The sequence below is a fragment of the Bufo gargarizans genome, chromosome 6 (genome assembly GCF_014858855.1).
Source record: "Bufo gargarizans isolate SCDJY-AF-19 chromosome 6, ASM1485885v1, whole genome shotgun sequence".
Lineage (NCBI taxonomy): Eukaryota > Metazoa > Chordata > Amphibia > Anura > Bufonidae > Bufo > Bufo gargarizans.
The window spans coordinates 121567321-121592269 of record NC_058085.1 but is presented as its reverse complement, the minus strand read 5'-3'; the positions used below and the strand labels follow the sequence as shown (position 1 = coordinate 121592269).

Genomic DNA, 24949 nt, shown 5'->3' with positions numbered 1-24949 from the left:
GCCTAGGTGCCTGCTCAATGATTTGAGCAGGCATCGAGTTCCGATCACCACCCGCCCGACCGGTACGTCATGTGTCCTTAAGAGGTTAAACTGGCTGACATTAGCGATGTGCTAATGTCAGCAGACGCTAACTGTACTATTTTTATGCTTATGGGTGCCCCGGTTACTTCACAATTTTAACTTTGATGATATGCTAATTAGCCTCCTAGGAGCAGTGGGGGCGTCCTTGATTGACAGGGCCAGCGTTCGTCTTCTCCTCCGGTGCTGTGTGCTGGACAAATCTCGCGCCTGCGCAGTCCCTGTACACACGACTGGCAGGAAGAGACGAACGCTGCCTGGACCTGTCAATCAAGGATGGCAGGGCGTGACTTCAGGTGGGAGAACGGAGCCTCTAGGAGCAGGAGCAATGCCCCCCCCCCCCTTCCTGCTCCTAGAGACTAATTAGCATATCACCGAAGTTAAAACTGTGACATAACCGGGGCACCCATAAGCATAAAAATAGTACAGTTAGGGTCTGCTGACATTAGCACATCGCTAATGTCAGCTAGTTTAATAGGGTTAATTCTGGTGACAGAAAACTTTAAGATCACACTGTCCAACATGTCTACCATTTTAGAGGAGTTTTCCAGGTCAGAATCACTCTGAAGACAAAATCTTGTCTCAGGTCTCTTGCACACAGCCGTAGCTGTTTTTATCGTCTGCAAAACATGGATTCCGGCCTTGTGAGGAATGGAACGTTCGGCCCATATTAGACCAGTCCTATCCTTGTCTGTAAAATGGACAATAATAGGAAATGTTCTATTTTTGTGCAGGTGCCACGGAATGAACTTACGGATGCAGACAGTATATATTGATGTGAATGGGTCCTCATCTGACCTGCAAAAAATGCGGATCGGATGTAGACAAAAAAAAGTTTGTATGCATGAGCCCATAGGAAGTATAGTGGATATAAAAAGTCTACACACCCCTGTTAAAATGTCAGGTTTCTGTGATGTAACAAATTAAGACAAAGATAAGTAATTTCAGAACTTTTTCCACCTTTAATGTGACCTATAAACTGTACCACTTTTAGGTGAAGGGAAGAAAAAAAAAACTAAAATAATGTGTGCACACCCTCTTATAACTGGGGATGTAGCTGTGTTCAGAATTAAGCAATCACATTCAAAATCATGTTAAATAGGAGTCAGCATACACCTGCCATCATTTAAAGTGCCTCTGATTAACCCCAAATAAAGTTCAGCTGCTCTAGTTGGTCTTTTCTGAATTTTTTCTTAGTTGCATCCCACAGCAAAAGCCGTAGTCCACAGAGAGCTTCCAAAGCATCAGAGGGATCTCATTGTTAAAAGGTATCAGTCAGGAGAAGGGTACAAAAGAATTTCCATGGCATTAGATATACCATGGAACACAATGAAGACAGTCATCAAGTGGAGAAAATATGGCACAACAGTGACATTACCAAGAACTTGAGAAGAAAACTGGTCTGGGAGGCTACAAGGAGGCCTACAGCAACATTAAAGGAGCTGCAGGAATATCTGGCAAGTCCTGGCTGTGTGGTACATGTGACAACAATCTCCCGTATTCTTCATATGTCTGTGCTATGGGGTAGAGTGGCAAGACAAAAGCCTTTTCTTATGAAGAAAAACAACCAAGCCAGGCTACATTTGTAAAAACACATCTGAAGACTCCCAAAAGCATGTGGGAAAAGGTGTTATGGTCTGATGAAACCAAGGTTGAACTTTTTGACCATAATTCCAAAAGATATAATTGGCGCAAAAACAATACTGCACATCACCAAAAGAACACCATACCCACAGTGAAGCATGGTGGTGACAGCATCATGCCAAGGGGCTGTTTTTCTTCAGCTGGAACAGTTTTTCTTCAACTGGAACTTCATCTTTCAGCATGACAACGACCCAAAGCATACATCCAAATCAACAAAGCAATGGCTTCACCCGAAGAAGATTAAAGTTTTGGGATGGCCCAGCCAGAGCCCACACCTGAATCCGATTGAAAATCTGTGGGGTGATCTGAAGAGGACTGTGCACAGAAGATGCCCTCGCAATCTGATTTGGAGTGTTTTTGCAAAGAAGAGAGGGCAAATCTTGCCAAGTCAAAATGTGCCATGCTGATAGACTCATACCCAAAAATACAGAGTGCTGTAATAAAATCAAAAGGTGTGTTAACAAAGTATTAGTTTAAGGGTGTGCACACTTATGCAACCATATTATTTTATTTTTTATATTTTTTTCTTCCCTCTACCTAAAAGATTTTAGTTTGGTTTTCAATTGAGTGGTACAGTTTATAGGTCACATTAAAGGTGGAAAAAGTTCTGAAATGATTTATCTTTGTCTCATTTTTTTACATCACAGAAACCTGACATTTTAACAGGGGTGTGTAGACTTTTTATATCCACTGTAAGTTTGTCTGTGGAAGAGTATCAGACAAGGTAGTTCTTGGGTGAGAGGCATTGGGGGGAGATTTATTAAACTGGTGTAAAGTAGAACTGGCTTAGTTAGGCAAATCAGATTCCATATTTCATTTTTTACATCTCTTTTGGAAAACGAAAGATGGAACATGATTGGTTGCCATGGGCAACTAAACCAGTTCTACTTTACACTAGTTTGATAAATCTCCCCCCATGAGTTCCATTGGGGTTCCAGAAACTGCAAGGAAGGGTCCCTGAGATACTTGTGGGAATGTACTCATCTTGACCTTTCTTCTGTCTATATCATCTCATCCTGGAATGTGGAGGTATGACCAGGGGATGCCAGATAAGAATGGAGGCATCCCATGGACATCCTCTTGGATTGTGAAAACCTGATGAGTTGTGCTAAAGAGACAAGAAAAAGGGTGTAATACCTGGGTGGTTGTAGGTTTCTAGACAGACTGTTAATAGCGTGGTGGCTGGACGTAAGAGAAGCAGATGGACGTAGCCTGTTAGGTGAGAAATTTATACCTGCAAAGGATGTAGTTTTTTTTTTTAACTGAGGAGGAAGAAGTGTAGCCCTAGAGAGGAAAAATTTGAGTCCCCTGGGTTAGGGGAAGGGTTAAAATGCAGAGCCTACCAAGATGCAGTGCAGACGGATGAGGCATTTCCCAAGTGGAGCAGTTAGGCCTCATGCACAAGAACGTATTTTCTTTCTGTGTCCGTTCAGGTTTTTTTGAGGACCATATATGGAACCATTTGTTTCAATGGGTCTGCAAAAAAAACAGAAGTGACTCCATGTGCATTCCGTTTCCGCATGTCCGCATTTCCGTTCCGCAAAAAAATAGAACATGTCCTATTATTGTCTGCATTACGGACAAGGATAGCACTGTTCTATTAGGGGCCAGCTGTTTCGTTACACAAAATACGGAATGCACATGGACATCATCCGTATTTTTTGCGGATCCGTTTTTTGTGGACCGCAAAATATATACAGTCCTGTGCGTGAGGCCTTAGCAGCAGCAACAGTGTCCAAACAGCTGGAAGGAAGAGGAGGATCCTACTGTAAGCCGGAGAAGATGGAAGTAACTTCCAGATCTGCCCTTAGACCTAATAGGTTAAGAGTAAAGCCTGTATTACACCTGCAGATTTTTTGGCAGATGATTGCTAACGAGCATTCATATGAACACTTGTTAGTGATCATCTTGCAGTGTAATACTGACGTTGATTGCCCGATGAACGATTTGCAGATGGCAGATCATGGGGTCTAATCGTGATCTGCCTCCGGCTACCCTCTATACAGCATGGCGATGAGCGATGGCATAGAGATCGCTCCTCACCATACTGCGGAGGACATCGCTACATGTAAAAGCAGTGGTCTGCTCCATTGACAAGCAGGCGATTGCCGTGAGTGAACGATTCCCTCCCGACAATCGTCTGCCACGTGGGGGTGTGTAATGCAGCCTTAGACTTTGGACTTGGCCAGCTGCCAAGGGGTACTAAAATTGATCCACAGGAGGAGTGTGGGAGAGAGGAAGGTCTGGGGTAGTCCTGGGAGTATGCAAGTGCCACAGGTAAGGAAACAGAGAAAGGGGCTGTAAAGGGAGGAAAGGCCAATGGAAAAGAAGAGAGGTTCAGTTGGCTGAAGGGTGTGTGCATATGCTGCAAAATAAGATGGGGTACTATATGTACCATCAGGGAGACAGATCTAACATAGAATGGCCAAATGGACATGAGGGCATCATACTCACTACACATCACCTTCTTATGGGCCCAGTCATCAGATCCTTGCTATGGCATGCCATACTCTGGCAAGCATAATCCCATCCATCACCTCCAGAATAGATAAAAGAGCAACAAAACTGGGCGGACTGGCCATACACCCTGCTGTCCAATGGTATTGCTGGCTCCACCTACTTCTGTTGTCCCTGCCTACTTGTGCTGCCTTCTGCCAATTTGGACTTGCCTACAACATGGATGAAAAAGAGGCTAACTAAACTAAAATCATAGGAATAATATATCTGAGGAACCAGATCTGTGTCTGTCTCCTACTGACACTTAAAGGGGTTGTGCAGCACTAGTATATTGATGACCTATAAACATCTTTTCTGTATTGGAGTTCTGCTTCACTTTGTTTGCTTTTGTACTGTTGAGAGTTTGAGCCCTTTAGTGAATGAGAGCTGAGCTTCAGTACACTGGCACAGTGCATGAAGCCTTCCTCTTATGTTCTGTACACTGCCAGCCTCCATTGCCGTGGCAGCCCGAAACAGATAATCGTTGTGGAAGTTTGGTGTTGGACCCCCACCGATCTGATATTGATGACCTATCCTGACGGTAGGTCATCAATAAGTATAGTCAGGATAACCCCTTTAAGTGGTATTATTACCTGTTTGGGTTGTTATTGGAAGATGAAGAATGGTGATCTTTATGTATTAAAAAACTAGACTGTAGTAGACCCCTAAGTCATATGGGTCTCATTTATCAAAAGTGTCTGGCCTTGTTGTCCATAGCAACAAATGAACAAAGATTTTTATTTTCCAGAGATGTATCGAGAGATGATAGCCAAGCTCTGACTGGTTGCTATGGGCAACAGCAAGACTGTTCTCTTACTCTGTCAAACATTCCGTACCCATCAATCTTCACAAAACATTCTTACCCAAATTCTCACGCCACACCAGAAAGCAAAAGAAAGACATGACCCAAAATGCATTGCAACACGTAATTACAAAGCTTACAATTTATTGGTGGAAAGGACATTCGGGCCTCGAAAAACGGGACCATAAAAAAAATGAACAAAAAAAGCATGTTGGGAGGAATACCTAGAAAACAGGGTACAACATGGTTTAAGGGAGAGGGGATTTCAGAGGGTAACTGACAGAGAGGACGTGAAGGTGGACGAGTAAATTACTCATCCCTCACCATTATTCTCACAAGCCTCCTGTCATTGATCTGAGGTAAGTTGTGTGTGTATATGATGTTTAATATTAATAACTTAGCCTATTTTACTGAAGGAACAAAGCTTATAAAAACAAACAAGTCAAGAGAGGGGGGAAACCAGCCTTGTCCGCACAGAAAATGTTACCACACTACCAAAAACCCTGAGCTTGCACTCCCCTCCAATAAACCATTCCACTACCAGATAGATGAGCAAAGCAGTGGCGTGGTCACTTAAGTGTTAACAAGCTCTGTTTTTCGTCCAGGCTGACTCCCCCTTAATCATAGAGCAGTTCATTTCAAGAAATTTCAGGAGAATAACACTATAGAGAAGGAAAAGGGAGAAAGAAGACATTAAAAAATCCTAAATGTTAGCATGGCATTTTAATTTTTTTCAATACAGCATTTATAGGCTCTCTGCATATAAAGATTACAGTAAAAAAATAGACAGGCATTATTTCTTTGTAGGATGGGGGGGGGGGGGGGTGGAGAAAAGCTGGGGAAGAAAAGGGTTGGGGGAGTCCCTGAAAAGATACATAGACACAGACATTACTAGACGACAGTTAACCCCTTTTTATAACATCAAAGCATAGATAAGATTGTAGAAGGGGCCGCAGTCCCCCCTAATGGCATGAAGAGGGAAAAACATCTCCCATTTGGGGTAAACAATGTCTTGGGTTTTTACGCATTTTCCCAATTTTTTTGTAAAAACAAAAAACTAAAAAACAAAGGCAAAGTCAATAAGAGGAGAATATACCATTAAACTTCATATAAACTGCATATATAGCATTGTAGAGAGCACCACCGTGTTCAATCTCTCTCCAAGGTGATCTCCGATGCTAGTAATCATGGTCACAAGTAGATGGTGGTATCTGACGTTTTCAGAAAAGGTCTACTTTTTTCTAGAAACAGTGTCTGGTATTGCAGGTCATCCTCATTGAAATGCATAGGGCTAGGCCACAATACTAGACACAACCTATGGACAAGAGTGGTGGACGCTTCTTAGGAAAAAGAGACCCTTTCTTCTAATGTCAGACAACTCCTAGCCACAGACTCAGGGAAGTGGCCACTTTTGATACATGAGGCTATCTGGCTGGAGTGATAACATACATTTCCTGACTGATGGAATAGAATTCTTTTGGTTATAAATTATAGCCCCATCTACTGGATATCTGTAGGTCCAGTTGGTCTAGGTCTATGGCACATCTATGGGATCATAACTTGAATTTGTAAACTAGGCAGAAAGCCTCATGTGCTCAGTGGGCAGAGTCAGACATAGAAATGGATATCTCTTGTGGACCTAAAAGGTTTTCTTCCCATATGATTTCCAATAAGTCTAAAGGCAGCCCCTGGAGAGAAACAGTGGTGGCACACTCTACGTGTATGGAATATCAAGTTTAGGAAGTATATTTACATCCTTTCATTTTTAAGGCAGTGCTGTCCTACTAAAGAGGAACACAAAGGACCACAGTCAGACATTCCTGACAGTGTGTCCTTACCAGTTACTACTTTAGGTATAAACCCAGTATTGCCTCACCCTCCATATATTTACTTCTCTATAGGAGCCTTATGTGAAAAGAGAATTAAGAACGTTATCTACAGGCCACTCTACAACATCATTACTAACTCTATCTAAGCCTGCGCTAGTATCCTACAGTCGGGACGTCCCCTATCCGCAATAGCAGCTCAGCGCTTTATGAGTCTGTCCTGATCATTAGCAGTCCAGTCATCCCCTTATACTATACATATGGCACAGGCTGCGCATATGGCATGTGAAATCTCCAGGCTGTAGGAGATGGGGGCGTCAGGCCTGTTCATTCAATAAATCCTTATATAAAGTTCTTTAGTGTAAGCAAACCATGCCTGAGTGTAAGGAGAAAAAGGGATTAAGTTAGGATAGGGGTGAGGACAGATAAGGCAATATAGAGGGGTTGTGCATGTCAGTGGTTGGGGCATCAACCTGCTATTTGGGAGAAGTAAAAAGTGCCACAAAAAAGGGGATTCGTATTAACCCCCTTAGCACCTGCACAGCCAGTCACCAACCATTCAATACTTTTTTTTTTTTTAATTTATACAATTACTCTATATTAAACTTCTACTGACCTATAGGAACTAAGTGTTGTTTAGTTAATTTGGTCTTTACTTTCCTGAAATCACATTTCCTGAACAAGCAGGTTTCTTTGAGGGGAACGCATGGAATAAAAAAAAGGGGCTCTGAGATATGGTGGTGGGGGGGGGTGTCTATAAACTAAATGGTGCTGAGGGACAAACAGCGCATGTACAGTAGAGTATGCCTGCTGGTAGGACAAACGTAAAACAAAAAAAGCAAAGACAAAGCAAAAGGCTAACATGAGACCACTGGGAATCCTAATATAGGACCTAGAGGATTACACCTTGCCACCCGTAGAGGGAACAGAGCTTCCTGCTGACCAGTTTCCCTATTATCTATGGAATATTGTAAGCAGACTGAAATATGTAGAGGTAGGTGAAGGGAAAGTGAATATGTCACTTGCTTATTCAGAAAGTTTGAAGAAAAGGAACCCCAAGTGTGAGTAAATGTCACCCCCTACATGTAGAACAAGACAGAACTGCACCCACTTCATCGATGGAATAAAAGGCATTATGAAAACTCACAACCCCAATAAAAACGAGACTAAAGCATTCCCAAGTGCCGGGAAGGGGGGGTGTTTAATGGCATAGAGATGAAAGTGGCACTGCGGCGTCACAGGTGACTAATAAACCCGGCGATGAATCAGCAAACGGTGCATGCACGACAAGCACAACTGCGAGGACAGAAACACCCCAAACCTATTCTGCATAAACTCTGTAGGACCCGAGGTGTAGGTAGATGCTGGTGTGTGAAACGTGTGACACGGCTGACACTACAGTGGGTTAAAAAAAAAGGGACACAATGTGACCTGTGCTCAGGGAAATATCAATAGTAATAGGTAATTCAATTTTTGACAGGTCATTGACTTTGTAGAGTGTTTCTTCATGTGGTCACTAGAGGGCATCTCTCCTGACAAGTCTGTTTTAGACCTCCAGGACATAACAATATCCGTTTTGCAGTTCGCAAATCCCGGATGTGCACATTATAGATACCGGTTGTGCGAATCCTGCACTTTTCTCAGCCACCATTGTAGAAATGCCTATTCTTGTCTGCAAAACGGACTAGAATAGGACATGTTCCATAATTTGTAGCATGGCCACACGGATGTGGACAGCACATGGGTGACATCCATGTGCTGTCTGCATTTTTTTTGCGCCCCCATAGAAATGAATGGGTCCGCATGTGATCCTCTAAGGCTTCGTTCACACAGTCAGTGTTCAGTCAGTGATTTCCATCAGTGATTTTGAGCCAAAACCAGGTGCGGCTCTAAACACAGAACAGGTGCAGATCTTTTCCTTATACTTTATATCTGTGGAGGCTCCAATCCAGATTTTGGCTCACAATCACTGACGAAAAAACACTGACCGAACACTGATGTGTGAATGAGGCATAAGGGCTGTTTCACACGAGCGAGTGTTATTCTTCCTGGAAACGTGTGAATAAGGTGACAACAGTGTGTAGGAAAGGGATTGGTAAGACCGAATTGTCAATTTATTTAAGGGCTCTTGCACACGCCCATATTTTCAGTCCGCATCCAATCCGCACTTTTAGGGCTGTTTCACGCGAGAGAGTCCATTGCGGGAATCACGCTCCGTGTGTGAGTGTGATCCTCTGTTCTGGACTTGCAGGAGCGCACGGCATTATCATGATTTATAATGCTGTGTGTCTCTGCATGGCCTACTTTCCACAGAATCATACGGACATAAAGCTGTCAGTATGATTCTGTAGAGGTAAGGTCCAGCAGAGACACATAGCATTATAAATGATGATAATGCCGTGCGCTCCTGCAAGTCCAGAGCGGAGGATCACACTCACACACGGAGCGCGATTCCCGCAATGGACTCGCTCGTGTGAAACAGCCCTAAAAGTGCGGATTGGATGCGGACTGAAAATATGGGCGTGTGCAAGAGCCCTTAAATAAATTGACAATTCGGTCTTACCAATCCCTTTCCTACACACTGTTGTCACCTTATTCACACGTTTCCAGGAAGAATAACAGGCGACAATGCAGAATACTAAAAAGATGTTATTTTATGGCTAACGCACATTTACTAAGACAGACATGTCAGGAGAGCAAAAAAGGATAACAAGTTGTATTACTGACTACAGATGGAGCCAGCGCTATTTTGACACAAGATGCAGAAGAGATTTTACGTTATTGCAATGTGTTATATTACTCTAATGTGTTGCGTTAACACATGAAGCCTGTCAAGATAACGGTGGCTACATCTGTACATACCCTGTATCACATGACCCATTAAAAGTAGATGTGGCTTAAGGAACATTGGGGGGGAATTTTTAAAGTCTGTGGTAGTCATTTACATAGACTTGTGTTTTACGCCCCCCTGCGCTGCCAGAGGATTTGGCTGATTTATGACGAGACACAGGCCTCGTCATAAATTAGGCGCACCTCCAGCAGTCCGTGTGCCGGGAGTGGAAACTACTGGAGTACCTTTCACTCCTCTTCCAGGCGTAAAAAATGGCAAATCTGTTGCACTGGTTATCGGGATCTTGCGACTTTTTTTTACGACAAATAGTGGCGTGACTGGCTTAGTAAAGAACCCCCAACAGCTTTAAATGCACTTATCCTCATTTTGATGAGCAGGCCCAATAGTCAAAAAATGATGGCGTTCTCTTATGTGATATCCATCACTGGGCCTCTTGCTTTTCTAGATATATATATATATTTCTAAAACTTCACTAAACTAAACATGATCTAAACTGCTGTAGAAGGAAGTTATTACAAATAACATTCATTAGGTCGTACAGAAATAACATAGATAAAATTTGTCAATTGAGAATAGCTTGCAAGCTTATTATAAGACTTGGGGCATAGCCCACAGAGTACATGATTCATAGGCCTGTCTGAATGTCTACTCGCTGCAATCAGTGGAGTAGGACTAACAGCCAAGAGAGGTCCTGCAGATTTGTGGGCAGCTTTACCAATACAGTGGTGATTAGCAGCTGTTGTGACGGTGACGTGTATTTTATGGGTAGTGTACCTTTAAATGTGTAATGCGTGCATCGTTTCTGCATGGATAATGATAAGGTGCTGCGTTCTGCTTTGGGCAGCATTTTCCTTGTGATCAGGTCACTGTAAGTAGGAATCTAGCTCTTTTTTTTAACCCATTGTAGGTGACACCACTTGCATAGCTGTTGCACTGAGCCCTGCCTAGTAACCCCCTTCCGGAATTTGGTAAGAAAAAGTGGGTTGCAGCAGTGACACAGGATTCTTTAAATGGGTTTTTAACAATGTTCAGCACATAGAGGGATAGTGGTGACTACTGTTCATTGTGCCCGATTGCCATGTTGCGTAATGTTATTGCACTTGTTTAAGGGTACGGCTACACAACGATTTTGGGGGCGACACGTGTCGCGGCCAGGTATCACAGTGCAGTAGGTCGCAGTGCTGGATTTTTAGCGATTCACTTGTCGGGATCACATCAAACGAGTCGCACTCGTCCATTCCGGTGGCAGCCCTGCTACACTGTGAAATTTGGACGCAACACAGGCGCACAACATGTGTAGTGCCCAAACTCGCCATGTTGCCGAATCCTTAGAGGAGAAGTCCAGTGTATATGAAATTGTCCCTTTTTTGATTTTAAAACTATGAGATTGTTTTTAATATCCTAAGTCACGTTATTAGCAGTTGAAGTCAAGGGTATTGCTGTGAGACAGACTTCTGTGCTGGCATCACTATCACCTTATAATGGGGGCAGAGACCAAAGAAACATTTCTTATAGGTGTCCCGTAATTTAATCATCTTTGCTAAGGCATTCAAATGTTGCATGTTTAACGCTTGGAGCACATATTAAATACATTGGGAGTTCTCCTTTAAGAATCTTATCTATATCCAGTTCATCATCATTTTATGACCTTCCCTTTAGGGCAGTGGTGGCGAACCTATGGCACGGGTGCCAGAGGCGGCACTCAGAGCCCTCTTGTGGGCACCCGCAAAAAAGGCTATGGTGTACTAATATGCTTTAGACTTTTCCTGCCATTCATCAGCACCGGGCACACTATGCACAGCACAGGCAGCGCACTGAATGTAGGCAGGCTATTATAGCTTAAATGATAAAGTACATGGAAGATACTATATTGGACTGTAGTATTCAGGTTAAATTGCCGTGTTGGCACTTTGAGATAAATAAGTGGGTTTTGGGTTGCAGTTTGGGCACTCGGTCTGTGAAAGGTTCACCATCACTGCTTTAGGGTAACCTGCACACAATGTTTTCTTGCAGAAAAATCGAAGAGTAAGGCCTCATGCACACGACCGTTGTCCGCATCCGTTGCACCGTTCCGTGGCCCCGCAAAAAAAATATAACATGTCCTATTCTTGTCCGTTTTGTGGACAAGAATAGGCATGTCTACAATGGGCCGCCCGTTCCGCAAATTGCGGAAGGCACACGGGCATCTTCCGTTTTTTGCGGATCCGCGGTTTGCAGACCGCAAAAAACTGCACGGTTGTATGCATGTAGCCATATACAGTACCAGCAAAGTGCAGGGGTGCACCTAGCCTTTCTGCCGAAAACAGAAACACGGCCCCCTGCCAATGTCAATTTCTTAACCTAGCCCTTTTGCCACAATGAAAGCGCTCATTGCCCATGGCCCTTCCACTGCCCCTACCTGGTGCTGCCTGACGTGATCGCCTCACCTGGCCTCATTGGTGGTGCACCCCTGTGTATGAGAATAGACAAATCTCATGTATATTTATCTTTTTTTTTAAGTGCGGAAATGGACCAGGATTTAGAAATCTGCAGCATGTCAATTATTGTTTTTCTTGTGCGGATATGAAAACTATTTAGCACTTTTTTCGCATGGATTTGATGCGGATTTTCCACAGGTCTCATCTAAAAAATTTGATAAATAGTGCGGATTTACGTTTGATTTTTTCTGCCGTTTTGGTCTAGATTTCATGCAGATTTTTGCACATAAATCTACGTTGTGTGCAGCCACCCTCAGATTTCAAAACAGAAAATTGGCCGTTTTCGTGCACCAGGGCCGCACCAAATACTGCATGCTTTACTTGCATTTTTGATGCAGATTTTCCGTAGATTTCACCCTTGCATTGAAAATGGTGAATTCCACACACACACAAACAATTGGTATGCTGCAGATTTCTAAATCCACACGGCAGGTCAATCTCCACATAAAGCAAAGTGTACATGAGAGCTCACATACTCTACTGGTAGTGTATTATGCTGCAGTTTTTCTGCGTGCAAATCCGCATGGACTAAAACGTGCGTAATCCATTAAATGTGCAAGTACCTCAAGGCTCATAGGACTGTACACTTACTAGAAAATTACTAGATAAGATGTGAATATGATCTAAAGCAAAACATTATCTTTTAGGCCTAATTCACATTTCCGTGTCCGTTTGGTGTTAATTTAAAGTTCATTTCTAAAGCATCTCCAATCAGTGGTCAGTAAAAAAAACGGACCAAGCACGGAGGCAACACAGATGCCATCTGTGGTTTTTCACGGACCTATAGACTATAATGGGCTGACTACTTTACTGACCAAAGTAGTGCATGTCAGTAAAAAAAAAAAATACTGATGTGTGAACAGACACATTCAAATCAATGGGTATGTGTGCTGTCCATGGAAAATGTGGCCCAAGGCATAATATGGGGAATAACCCTGAAGCCATAAAGTTGGCAGGAATATATGCATTGCAAAAGCCAGCAGCAAACCCAACGTCTATGGGGGGAAAATCCTAAAAATATTGCTGGTGCAGCAACTTTTTGATGTTAAGTCCTGGACCATGAATAAGGTATTTTGCATGGTGATAAACCATCCCTAATGCTGAACTGTCTCTAACCTGAGTGAGGGCGGATAGGGGTAGTTGTGTAAAACATTCAGGCTGTCACCTGTGATTAGGGCGGTCAGGCTGGTAAAATATGGATTTCAGGCCCTTGATAATCTAGATATAAATCTATGAAGATACCAGCAACTGGGAGCAACACTAAATGGGATGTGCAAGATAGACACTGAACATAGCTCCTTGTCTCACAAAGAAAGTCTCACTACACATATTTTTTTTAACTATCTGTACCGCCTTTTTTGGCCTAGCGCAGCAACGAATGGGTTAACTTGAAGGGATGAATAGACCTGCTTGAAACCCGTAAAAAAGCGTTTTTTTTTTTTCCTTTTCTGTGTGTTTTATGTCATATATACTTAAATATACAGATCCTCCCACAAGAAATGAACATACGAGAAAAAGGTTGAGATTGAGCTTAAAAGTTTTAACCCTGTGATTGCTGACGCAGTTTTTATTTTCTTTTATTTTTTCTTTATAACCTCTGCGCCTTAACCCTTCTATGGCCACAGATATTACTTTTACCAACCTTGGAAGGGTTACTTTTCTACATTCCGAACAAAAGACAAAATGATAGGAAAAGGGCGTAATATAGCAACACAATGACCCCGTTTGGCCAGAATGAGCATCTGTGAATATATATATATATATATATATATATTGTACGACTAAAGCAATCGCTTCTTCACTGGTGAGAACAACAACTTGTGCACAAAATGAGGCAGGGGAGTTCAAGCAAAGACCATCTATCGTGTGGTTTTCATATGTACGCACGAGTCACGTGACTATTCACGCAAACCTATGGAACAATAAAGAGTAAAAGGGCAGGACGAGGCGCCTTTTCCTTGGAACTCTTACATGTTTCGGCACGGGAGCTCAGTCTTATATTGCATAATGATAAAGGTCCAGTGTCTTGAAACATATAGGACCTGGGAGCATTCGAGACAGATGAGCAGATTCTGACCCAGAAATAGAAAGAGCGTGTGCAGTGTCTGTTAACCCCTTCAGTGCCACAGCAGTTTTCCAGCAGTGAAGAAGTTAATCTCACATTTCAAAAAAAAATATAGAAAAATTACCAAACAAGGATAAAAACTATATATAGATATATCTCAATATATATCTTGAATAAACCATCTGCAGACCAGAGATCCATAATGTAGCATTCTAGGGTATTTACCCACCCATGTCCTGCATTACTAGCCAAAGTAATACCAGTTTTTTTAAATATTTTATATGCAAACCATCTCCAGCAGGAAAAAGGGGTCTGAAGGGAGAAGAACGTTTAACCACTAAACTGTCAGAAAGTTTCCTGAAAGCAAGAGGTTAAAGGAAGTCAGAATACCCCTCCCATGGTACCCACCATTATGCATTACGAATACTAAGAATATGAGGAGGGGGTGGCAAGGGGGTGCCTCACATACCCCTAACCCCCCCACCCCGTCTTATAAAACGCAAAAATAATAAAACAAATTAAAAAATTCTTTCACTCTCCTGTAAAATTTGACATGTCTTAATTATGGCTAACATCTGTTTAACCCCTTGTGTAACCCTCCCACACACATTTGGAGTTGAATAAAAAAAAGTAAAAACAAACAAAAAACTAAACAAAACTAAAACAAACTGGAACAAAAATATCAAATTACATTAAAGGGCTTTCTAAAAATTCTGAAACAAAGGTTGTGTTAAATCCTTGCTGTTGTTTCTGAGTCACAGAGGGCTGGAGGAGGCACACTGTTGAGGTCTATATGATCATCTGTGGCTGAGACAGTCACTGGGTTTATATCTTAATGCTGTAGACAGAACTATGAAGGGACATTTAGTTGTCCCCCAATTTTTTTTTTAATTTAAAGTTCAGTGACTCTCCCATCTGTCCACTCGGGTCTTGTCCGTGGAGATCCTTTTAGTTTTCCAGCTGGTGAGAAATTTAAATTCATATACAGTTCCAAGTCCATATTTCTCACCGAGTCAGGACAGTGAGGTTGGCAGGAGAGAAAGAGAAAGGTTGCGGTGGTTGAGGTATGAGTGTATGAAGAAAAAAATACAACAAACATCTTCCTGGTTTAATCCCGGTAGAGTGAGTAAAGTGTATACGTGCGAGGTGAGAGTGAGTTAGACTTTCATACTCACTTCTCCCTTCTTGGCGGGCCAATTACTCCGCCTCTATTACTGTCAGTAAAAAAGGTATTCCTCTGCTTGAGATACTGAATGAACGGAAAAAAAAAATATCCCAGAGAGAATTACATGTAGTGTTGAGAAGTTGGCGTAAGGAAAAGACCATTTTCCTGTATCAATCCCGAAAGGTAACGGCATACAATCTTCAGAGTACATGTGGGCCTCGAAGAGAGGAAGCAGGCTTAACTTTAGAACTACTGTAAGCACTTGGGATGTTGCTGTCTTGGAAGGAACTTGTCACCCATGTGGTTCTCCATTCTAGCATGACCAGTAATCCGGGCAGAAAAGGAAAAAATACAGATGGTTAGATAGTTGTTGGCATTGCCATCTCCCCAAGGTAAAAGCATCTGTATCAATCCAAGCTGTATAGTTGGGTGAATAACCTACAAAAACTGTGTGGATACGTCCCAATAAAAGTTGGTGGGTGGGTAAATTAATTTAGTAGGTATAAGCATCAATGACGTAGCCATACTGGTGAAATACATTCCTAACAGAAAAAAAAAAAAACATCTCTCATCAGCCATATTTCTAAAGCCATCTGGCAGCGAATGGGTGGGACAAGAGGGTTGTGTGAAGTATCCAAGTCATATCCAAATCTTTTTGTCACGATAAGTTCTCCTAAGCAGGTGTACAAAATGCATGACTGCCGAAATACTCCGTACTGCTACCTGATGCAAAAATAAGCTTCAACTGTGCCTACGCATGAGCTATCCTCCATTTGACCTCAAGCCACATTACAGAAGAAAAGAGCAAGTCTGCCACATCCCCTTTTGATTGGTAGAGGGGGCATATGGGCAGCAAAGGGACCTCAAAATGAATTAAAGTAACAAGACTGAAAGGGGATGAGGGAGACAAACATACACGTGTAGCCACCTTAAAGGTGTATACACAGAATCACATATATACAAATATATACAGATTTTGTTTTTCTTATTTAGAGTGTGCTAAGCACACAGGTATGCAAAGACAAAGAGACAGACAAAAGGAGGGATGTAGAGGCGAAAGGGATTCTGGGTAAATTTAGCCAGGCCTCGAAGGCCTGGAATTTTTAATGTCCACTGAGTGGACCGGACCACATTTCTTTTTAACGCCAGTCCGCAGACGTTAAGCTAAGAGAGAGAGCTCTGTGCTCAGGGCCACACTGGCAGTCGGCAGTGCAAAAGGCTGACCGTCAACCCAGCCCAGAACAAAGAAAAACACAAAAAAAGGAAAAAAAATAAAAACAACTCTCTTCATCCACTCAACAGCTGAGGTAAGACAAATTTAGAGGGTTTTTTCTTTCTTTTTCTTTTTTTTTTTCTCGTTGCAAGGAAATTTAGCACCACCCAGAACCAGAGAGAAGAATGCAGCTTTTAAAATGCAAAGCTTGTAAAATGCACCCCTGGTCATCACCATTACTAGGCATGTAAAATCACTAATCAACTCCCACCCTATCCCTTATAAGAAGAAATCTGCACCATATAATTGACTTCCCCGTAGCTTAGCAGACTAGTCAAGCTTCATCATACAAGTAACAGATTTAGCCTTGTTGCACAGATCAATGCTCATGATTCTCTCTGGTAGTGGAATGACTTGAGGACCTATTCCCCATGTTAGGGTAGAAGATGTTAACTATGCACTACTCATTTCCTTTCCCCCATCATGTTACAGTCTGTCGGTACAATGATAAGACACCACTAAACAATCCCAAATTATTACCAGTGCTTAGTTGTCATCTCTTTTATGGCATAGAATCAAATGCAACATTGTTCTCCCTAGCTTTATGGCACAGAATTCCCTTGGCAGAACCATCCTCGCTTCCAAGTATTATAAATCCCACAAAAAAATGCATGAATAGTCAGGATTTATAAAAGAATATGTATCCAAACATGCATATGCATCATTAAGTGCTTCAGTAATTCGGCTTTTGAGGGTGAAAGGGAAAATCTGCCTGCGGAAAATGTTGAACCCTAAAACACTAAATTATAAGAGCTTGGAAAAAATTGGAAAAAAAATAAGTGCTTTATTTTTATGGACAAAATCAACTTATTTTGGCATTGGCTATAATATCATAGTTATTTGAAGTCCAAACCTCCTACGGCAACGGGATTTAAGACTGATCTATGCATAATGTGGTAACAGCCAAAAAAGACAATTTTCCCTTCTGTATCTTCACTATCGAAGTTAATGGGGAGCAGATGCCACCAAAATACCAAAGATTTGGAATGCTGCAGTTTAAAAACAAAATTCAGATAGGCTCTAAAATACTTCTAGATCAATACCACAATGTGTGAACAGGATTTTCTAGAGTCTCAGTTACACACACGTAACATCTGGCCTCTATCCTCTATAGTTCAAGGGAGCCTGTCACATTGAACATGGTTTCCTGGGCAAGAGGAAGCAATAATATAGAGCGGGAGGAGCTGAGCAGATTGATATACTGTTTTATAGAACAATTAACTACTGACTTACTAACTATTATAGTATTTTATATATACGAATACCTGCTCCCTCAGTGCAGTGGGTGATCCTACTCAGTGACTGACACCTATCTTGGTATGTACACTCACAGAGGGAAGACTGTCAGGCAAGGAGTCTGTCCACTGCCTGGACTCATAGCCAAGGGTGAGCAGGGATTGCAGTTAATTAATACTGATTTTATAAATCACAAATCTGTATATCCATGTTCTCAGCATCTCCTGTTGATCAGACACTACGTTCAATGTGACAAAAAAAATAGTGGAAAGTGCGAATGAGATCCACAGGCTGCACTACACTTGTTCTATTTGCACCTCTGCTGCCAAGTTGTGGAGACAGGCATTACCGTATGTGCTGCGTATTTATATAGACTAGAACTAGAATAACTGATGTATGGGCACTTTGTAACGCAATACAATCAGAAATCTGAGGGCTTTAGTCCCATGAATTTATAAGTCCACAAATGGGCTGACTCCATCATACACAGCTGAAGATAGCACACTACGGTTGCCTTATTGTCAAAGGAGGAGAGGATTTCAATATATTCATCTTTGTCTTTCTTAAGGTGCTGCCACATGTACGTGTTTTCTATCCAATTTTTGAAGCCAAAATCAGACGTGGATCACAATGTGAGAAAGTATTAAGGAGAGAGACTACTTCTCTTTTTTTATCCACTCATGGTTTGGCAAAAAAATCTGAACATGCGGCAGCACCCTAGGTGATATCTAGCCCTCCTCGGGTAGGTACAACCAAGACTTTTTATTTTTAAACTTTTATTTTAGTGCTAATTTGAGAATTTAATGCTCTCTCAAAAAGGTGCCCCACAAGTGGACAAGATTAAGTCTAAAATATATATGGGTTTGAAAAAAAAATTAGGAAAATCAAAATTAAGTGCTTATTTTCATTGAGCTTATTAGAAAAAAACATTCAAACATAAATTGGAAACCATCATTGGTAAGAAGTGCTTTCTGCAAAGTGCAAGAAGATAGGGAATGGGCATAGGTAAAGAAAACAGGCTTTCCCCATCTTGTAGTATTGGCAGAGCAACCCTCAAAAAAGGGTTTGTAAAGAGACATTGCTGGCTATACAGTAAGGCCTGGAACTTCGAAAAGCCATGTAGGAGCCGATCACTAAAAGATTCATCATTGTAGGGTTCAAGAGCAGCAAAGAAGGGCTAACATTTGCAATAATGGTATTTAAAAGTGCTTCTTAGAAACATTTTTGGTTTGTATAGCTTCAGTGGGTTCCTTGTTTTCCGCATGGCAGTGTAATGGGGACAATGGGAATAACAAAGGGAGACTTTGGTGCAATTTTTCAACCCAAATGGGCATGTGTGGATGATTTTTATAAACCGAGGGTGCCATAGAGGGAATTCTGTGTGCGGGCATAGAAACAACTACATCCCCCTGCTTCCTTGATGGTAAATGAGGAAGGCCTAACATTCATCCTAACTCACTGGATAGGTGAATTGAGAGGCTGGGGAAGATATATATCTGATTTTGCAATATAACTCCATATGTATATAACGTACCGATTTACAAATATGCAACATTCTGTATTCTGCACCTACGTTCTACATAATATATGCCAGATGCATACCCTTGTTGCTGAAGTCCAACAATTCAACAGCGTTCCGCCTGCGATACTGAACTCATAGAGACATGCAGTTCATTTTATAATAAACTTACCCTTTAATATATTGACCACTGCTGGTCTTCTCCTTGGTCTAGGTCAATTATTCTAAATTCATGTTGAAACATGGCTTTTTTAGATTACAAATAAGGTGTATATATAAATACAGATATACTGCATAATCAGATATTTTAGATATTTCACACCTAAGAATCAGAGTTTATGTGCCCTGTTCTGTAACAAATCCTCAGCTCACAGAAATGGGACAGATGGACAATTTGCATGTTACAGAAGGGCGAGGGGAAGGCCCACTTCTTCAGTGGTGGACACGAACAATGTGTACAAGGCAGCTCTGGCCAAGCAAGATGACTTTGGAGCCATTTGGTCCTGAGTCTACAAATGTCTCAGCATAGTATGGCCAAGCGCTACCCAAGTTGAAGCCTTTGTCTATATATATATATATATATATATATATATATATATATATATATATATATACACATACACACACATAAACACCATGAATATTTTATATGGGGGGCAAGAGAATGTTTAGCCTTGCTCATAGCTTTTACCGTTCCCATATCCACATTTATGTCAACCTAGGAAATATTCACTGGGGGTGAACACTGAGGATGATTATTTCTCAAGTCTTAGTGTACCAAAATGTTTTCACAAGCATCAATGGAAAAGTTGACTGCCCACATCTCAAGATTGCTGAATGGTACAAAAGAAGCCTTAAATCCTTGTTCCTCTGCGTATGCCAGTACAGTGATTGAAGAATTGCTGCAGAATGTTGTCAACCTTGGAGCATCCATTCCTGGTTAGTGCCGGGTGTAGTGGCAGTTTTCATAAGTAGAAGAGCTTGACAAGCCTCTCATCTCAGGACTTCAGAGCCTTACAGGGGTTGCAGTTTGGAATAGAGCTAAGCGATTCCCTTTCCTCTCTACCCCGCTCCACTGCCCCTCAGACTTCCTGGTCCTCGAACACCTCAAGAAAGAGCGGTGGGAAGAGCTCCGTGGGGCACTCAACTTTCATATGTAGGAAGCGACTGGCATGGCAAGCTCCGATCATGCGCAGGTCAGTCACTTTCATCAGGAGCTTGGGCCAGAAGTGGGGAATGTTGTGTTTGCGGTGGTTGATGTAGTGTTCGAAGGCGAGGAGGTACGTCTCCTGACATTTCTCTATCTTGTCTGTGCAGATCAGGCCTGTTCGGTCTAAGAAAGGAGAGAAGACTTAAAAGTTATGACAGGAGACAAGACTGAATCATATTTTTATATAATAACTTGTGCAACGTTTAAGGGTTAACATTATTGTGTAGTTTGCATAATTAAAAAGCAAGCTAAAATAGAAGGAACACATAGAAGGCCATGCACTGCTATGCTTTTTAATGTAGATTAGAACATTGTACAGACCACACTCTTCCACTCATCAGCAGCAAGATGCAGTAAGAAAGGCCACAAAACATCAAAAATGAACACAACCTATCATAGCCTTTCATTTTAATTGTTGAAACAAGATTGGTGAAAGAAACTTCCAGGCATCTCGATTAAAATGGGACTTTCATAAAAGACATGGTAGTTTTCTTCCATTAACACTGCAACACTTGTCCATGGGTTGTATGTGGTACTGCAGCTGAGCCCCATTCACTTCAATACAGCACAGCTGCAATACCAAACACATGGACGCAGCCATGTTTTCCTAATCCTGTACAACCCCTTGAACCTCTCTCAGTTATGCCAGGATGAGTGGTCCAATTGTATTTACTAAAGGAAATTGTACTCGCCTGAGGACATGAGCAAGACAGCTTGCAGCAGAGCCACTTCTGTGTCATCAAGATTAAAAGCAGACAAAGATCGTCCCAAGTCAAATATGGCATCAGAGACCACCCCTAGTCCTCCGTTCTTTAGCTGTTCTCGCTTCACTGCCATCTCACCACTCAGTGTTAGGGTCTCGCTTTCTGGATCATAACGTACGGCGGCCCGGAGAGACATTATCTCCATACAGCATCCTTTCAACAGGATGATCTGGTCTTCACAAGGTAGCTTCAAACAGAAACACAGATCATAACCAGTAACACAGCCTATATATAATTCATATATATGTAAAACAATAATTATAACTGTATACAATTAGCTTATGGCAGCTACTATCCTTATGTTTATCCAATACAATTCGGTCATTGGTCTCCAACCTGTGGCTCTTCAGCTTTTGGGAAACTACAACTCCAAGCAACTTCAGGCTGTCAGGGCACCTGGGTGTAATTTCACAACAACTGAAGTGCTAGAGGTTGGAGACCACTGTTCTAAGGCCACAAGCACATGGCTATCAGTTGCTGATATGGTGCCGCCAATACACTGCCATGGGTCCATACTGTACTTCATTATGCCTCCAAATTGATTAAGGTCTTTTTCTCATAGATTCATATAGAAGACATGAGAAAAATAAAGCTGTGGCATGTTCCACCACATGCCATATTACAGAGGTATTGGAATACCAAAATTGGTGATGCCAATTTGCACAGTCCATGTGTAAGTATAGAGCCATACAGATCAGGTTGAAATGTTTGTGCTCCCTTGCTTGGCTTTAAAGATTGGTTCAAGCTCATTACACATTTAGCATCCCTTTTTTCCCAGAATTCCAGAGGAGCATGTATGGCCTGTAAGTCTCCTCCCGCTGATTAAGGCGCTCTCCCCAAGGAGAGATAGTACCCCCCAAATCCTGACTTAGGCATCTCACCCAGTTAAGCTAGTAATGTCTGCACTGATGAGGGGCAATTACACCGAAACATCTGTCTGCAGAGGAGATGCTGGCTTATTTAATATCTGAGTCATGTCTCAAGGCCTTTTTAAAGGGTTGAACATTGAGTTATAGGATAGCTGCCTTACATCTGGTGGCATCAGAGGCAGAGCTTGTTAAGAGCTTGTTTGCATCCCTTTCTTCCCAGGATTCCAGGAGAGATAGTACCCCCCAAAGCATTTATTAAAACATTTATTATCCGCAACACTCACCTCAGAGAACATAGGCAGTTTCTTGGCAAAGTCCACCACTCGTGTAATCGCAGGGGTGATAATTTTGGTGAACTCACTGAAAGCTTCCAGATCAACTTTGTCACCGTCTGGCATTGACGCCATGGGAGACTGCCCAATGTCATCAGGCTATAATGTCCGGCAGAGGGGAGGAGAGAAGAGAGAGCCAAGAATACCATGAATGTGTACACTATGTATGTAGAATAAAAAAAAACAACAGTATTACAGGACACGTAGAATAAATATAAAGTAGGCTTACAGAGTTGCAGGTTATTTGCTTGCCTGGCATTTGTCCGGCAGAGGGAGCTGTTCATCAAGGCAGGACAACAGTAAGGGAAAGAGAGTGTGTACCTTCCACGTGACACACAGAGGAGGGAGTGGGGAGACAGCATGGGAGGAAGGGAGGGAGCGAAGGAGCTGCAGCTCCCAGCTGCTTCTATCCTTCTCGGACAAAATATACATGTGTGCGTCACGCAAAGGCCTGCAAGAAGTATACTGATCTTTAATGTGCAGGAATCCATGGTGAAAGCAATGCTGTCTGGGCATCAAGAAGAAAGTCCCATAACATAGGGTCAACAGCGGTACACTCTCCAAATATCAATCATTAATATGCGGTGTTGCAAGAATGGAAAAGGTTCAATGCAAAACTGTATCCACAGAAGGGATAGAATTCACAAAAAAAGACCTGCAGCAAAATAGACATGCACAGAGCAGCAATAACACTGCAGAGCATGCACTGCAGCTCAGCCATATGGCGAGACATAGGAAAATGCACTGCCTCATCTAAGTAAAAGAAAGGCGTTACTGCCAGAAAAACAACACTGCTCCATACACATGTGGTGGGGAAAGTTGGTGAATCTTTAAAAGGCAAGGGGAGGGATGGCACTGTGGTCGACAAAGGCCCTGCCAAAAATATTACAAACAGCAGCTCACAAGGATGACATGCAACATTTTCTTATACTGGCACATAAAACCAGCATGTCACATTGTTACCTCTGTATGGATGCTAGCGAATGATGGCCCACGGTAACGGAATGGCAGTTTTAAAACTTGAATGCTTTTATTTCTACATTCCTGTGTTTTGCAGTGTATCGTGCACATTCACTTCTATGCAAGTGCTGATACAGCAGCAGAAATCTATTGTACAGGCCTGCAGTACAGTACAATACTCTGGTGTGTCTGCATGCATGCAGTACAGTATTCTGACATTTGTGCGACTATGTACAGTATTATTTATGTATTATATCCACTTATATAGTGCTGGTATATTCCACAGCGCTTTACAGACAATATCATCACTTGCTGTCCCTCACAATCTAAGTCTCCTAACAGTAAGTCTTTGGAGTGTGGGAGAAAAAAAAACACACAAACACGGGGAGAACATACAAACTCCATGCAGATGTTGTCCTTGGTCGGATTCAAACCCAGGACTTGAAATCGATGAAAAAGAATATATCATTTTTAACTAAAGAAGCCACAATTGTATAGATCACTGATCACTACGATTAATTGAAACTCATCTCTATTTTTATTTTTAACACTACATTTTTTTCACAATCACTGGTTCTGATAAATATATTCCCTTGATCAATTATGTTAAATAGGAAGACTATCAAGAAAAACCGCAGCTGGCACTTGCCGATGTGTGATCAATCTGAAAAGACCCTTATCAGCACTAGATCAAAAGCGATATTCGGTGGTGCTCTGCTCAAAAGATCCATATAAATACTTAAAGGAAAACTGTCACCTCCAACAAACATCCCAGGTCGGCAGCAGTACCTGAGAGTAGCCAGCAGCGTGTTTGTAACGTTCTTTAATCCCCTGCCGGCGCGCTTCTCTAGTCAGGCTTGAAGTCACGGTAACCACGCCCCCTTCCCTGCCCCCTTCGCTGTGACTGACAGGTGGCTGTTCGGCAAAGGCAGCCGAAATCTCGTGTATAAGCGCTGTCAGTCACAGCGAAGGGGCAGGGAAGGGGGCGTGGTTACTGTGACTTGAAGCAAGAAGGCCGCTGCCCCGTTACGTCAAGCACGTGTGGAGAAGCGCGCCGGCAGCGGATTAAAGAACGTTTTTTTACAGCTTTTGCTGCATCTGCATGCAGGAAGAAAATGATCGTTACAAACACGCTGCTGGCTACTCTAATCTAATGTACTGCTGCCGACTTGGGATGTTTTTTTGAGGTGACAGGTTCCCTTTAATAGTAAGAAACACACGTAGCGGCACTCACCATAATGTTCACTTTGCAGCTTTATTAGAAGTTAAAAAGGATCGGACACAGGCACTGCACAAAAAATCAGGCAGCAGCCGTTTTGCGCACCTTGCGCTTTGTCAAGAACTAAATAAGAACTCTTTGCCTCAATTATGAAAATATTCGA

General features: G+C 42.2%; 1 protein-coding gene across 3 annotated transcripts in view; it reads right to left on the bottom strand.

Moving 5' to 3' along the window:
- Positions 1-11876: 11876 nt before the first annotated feature.
- The window catches only part of THRA (thyroid hormone receptor alpha), a 146533-nt gene continuing 133460 nt past the window's right edge, over positions 11877-24949 (bottom strand). For all 3 annotated transcript variants that reach the window (XM_044300235.1, XM_044300238.1, XM_044300237.1), the window contains exons 7-9: positions 22560-22706; positions 21335-21593; positions 11877-20765 (exon numbers count right to left, since the gene is read on the bottom strand). In XM_044300235.1, coding sequence (XP_044156170.1) covers positions 20515-20765; positions 21335-21593; positions 22560-22706 — 657 coding nt within the window. In that variant the 3' untranslated portion in view covers positions 11877-20514. The remainder of the gene's footprint in view (positions 20766-21334; positions 21594-22559; positions 22707-24949) is intronic.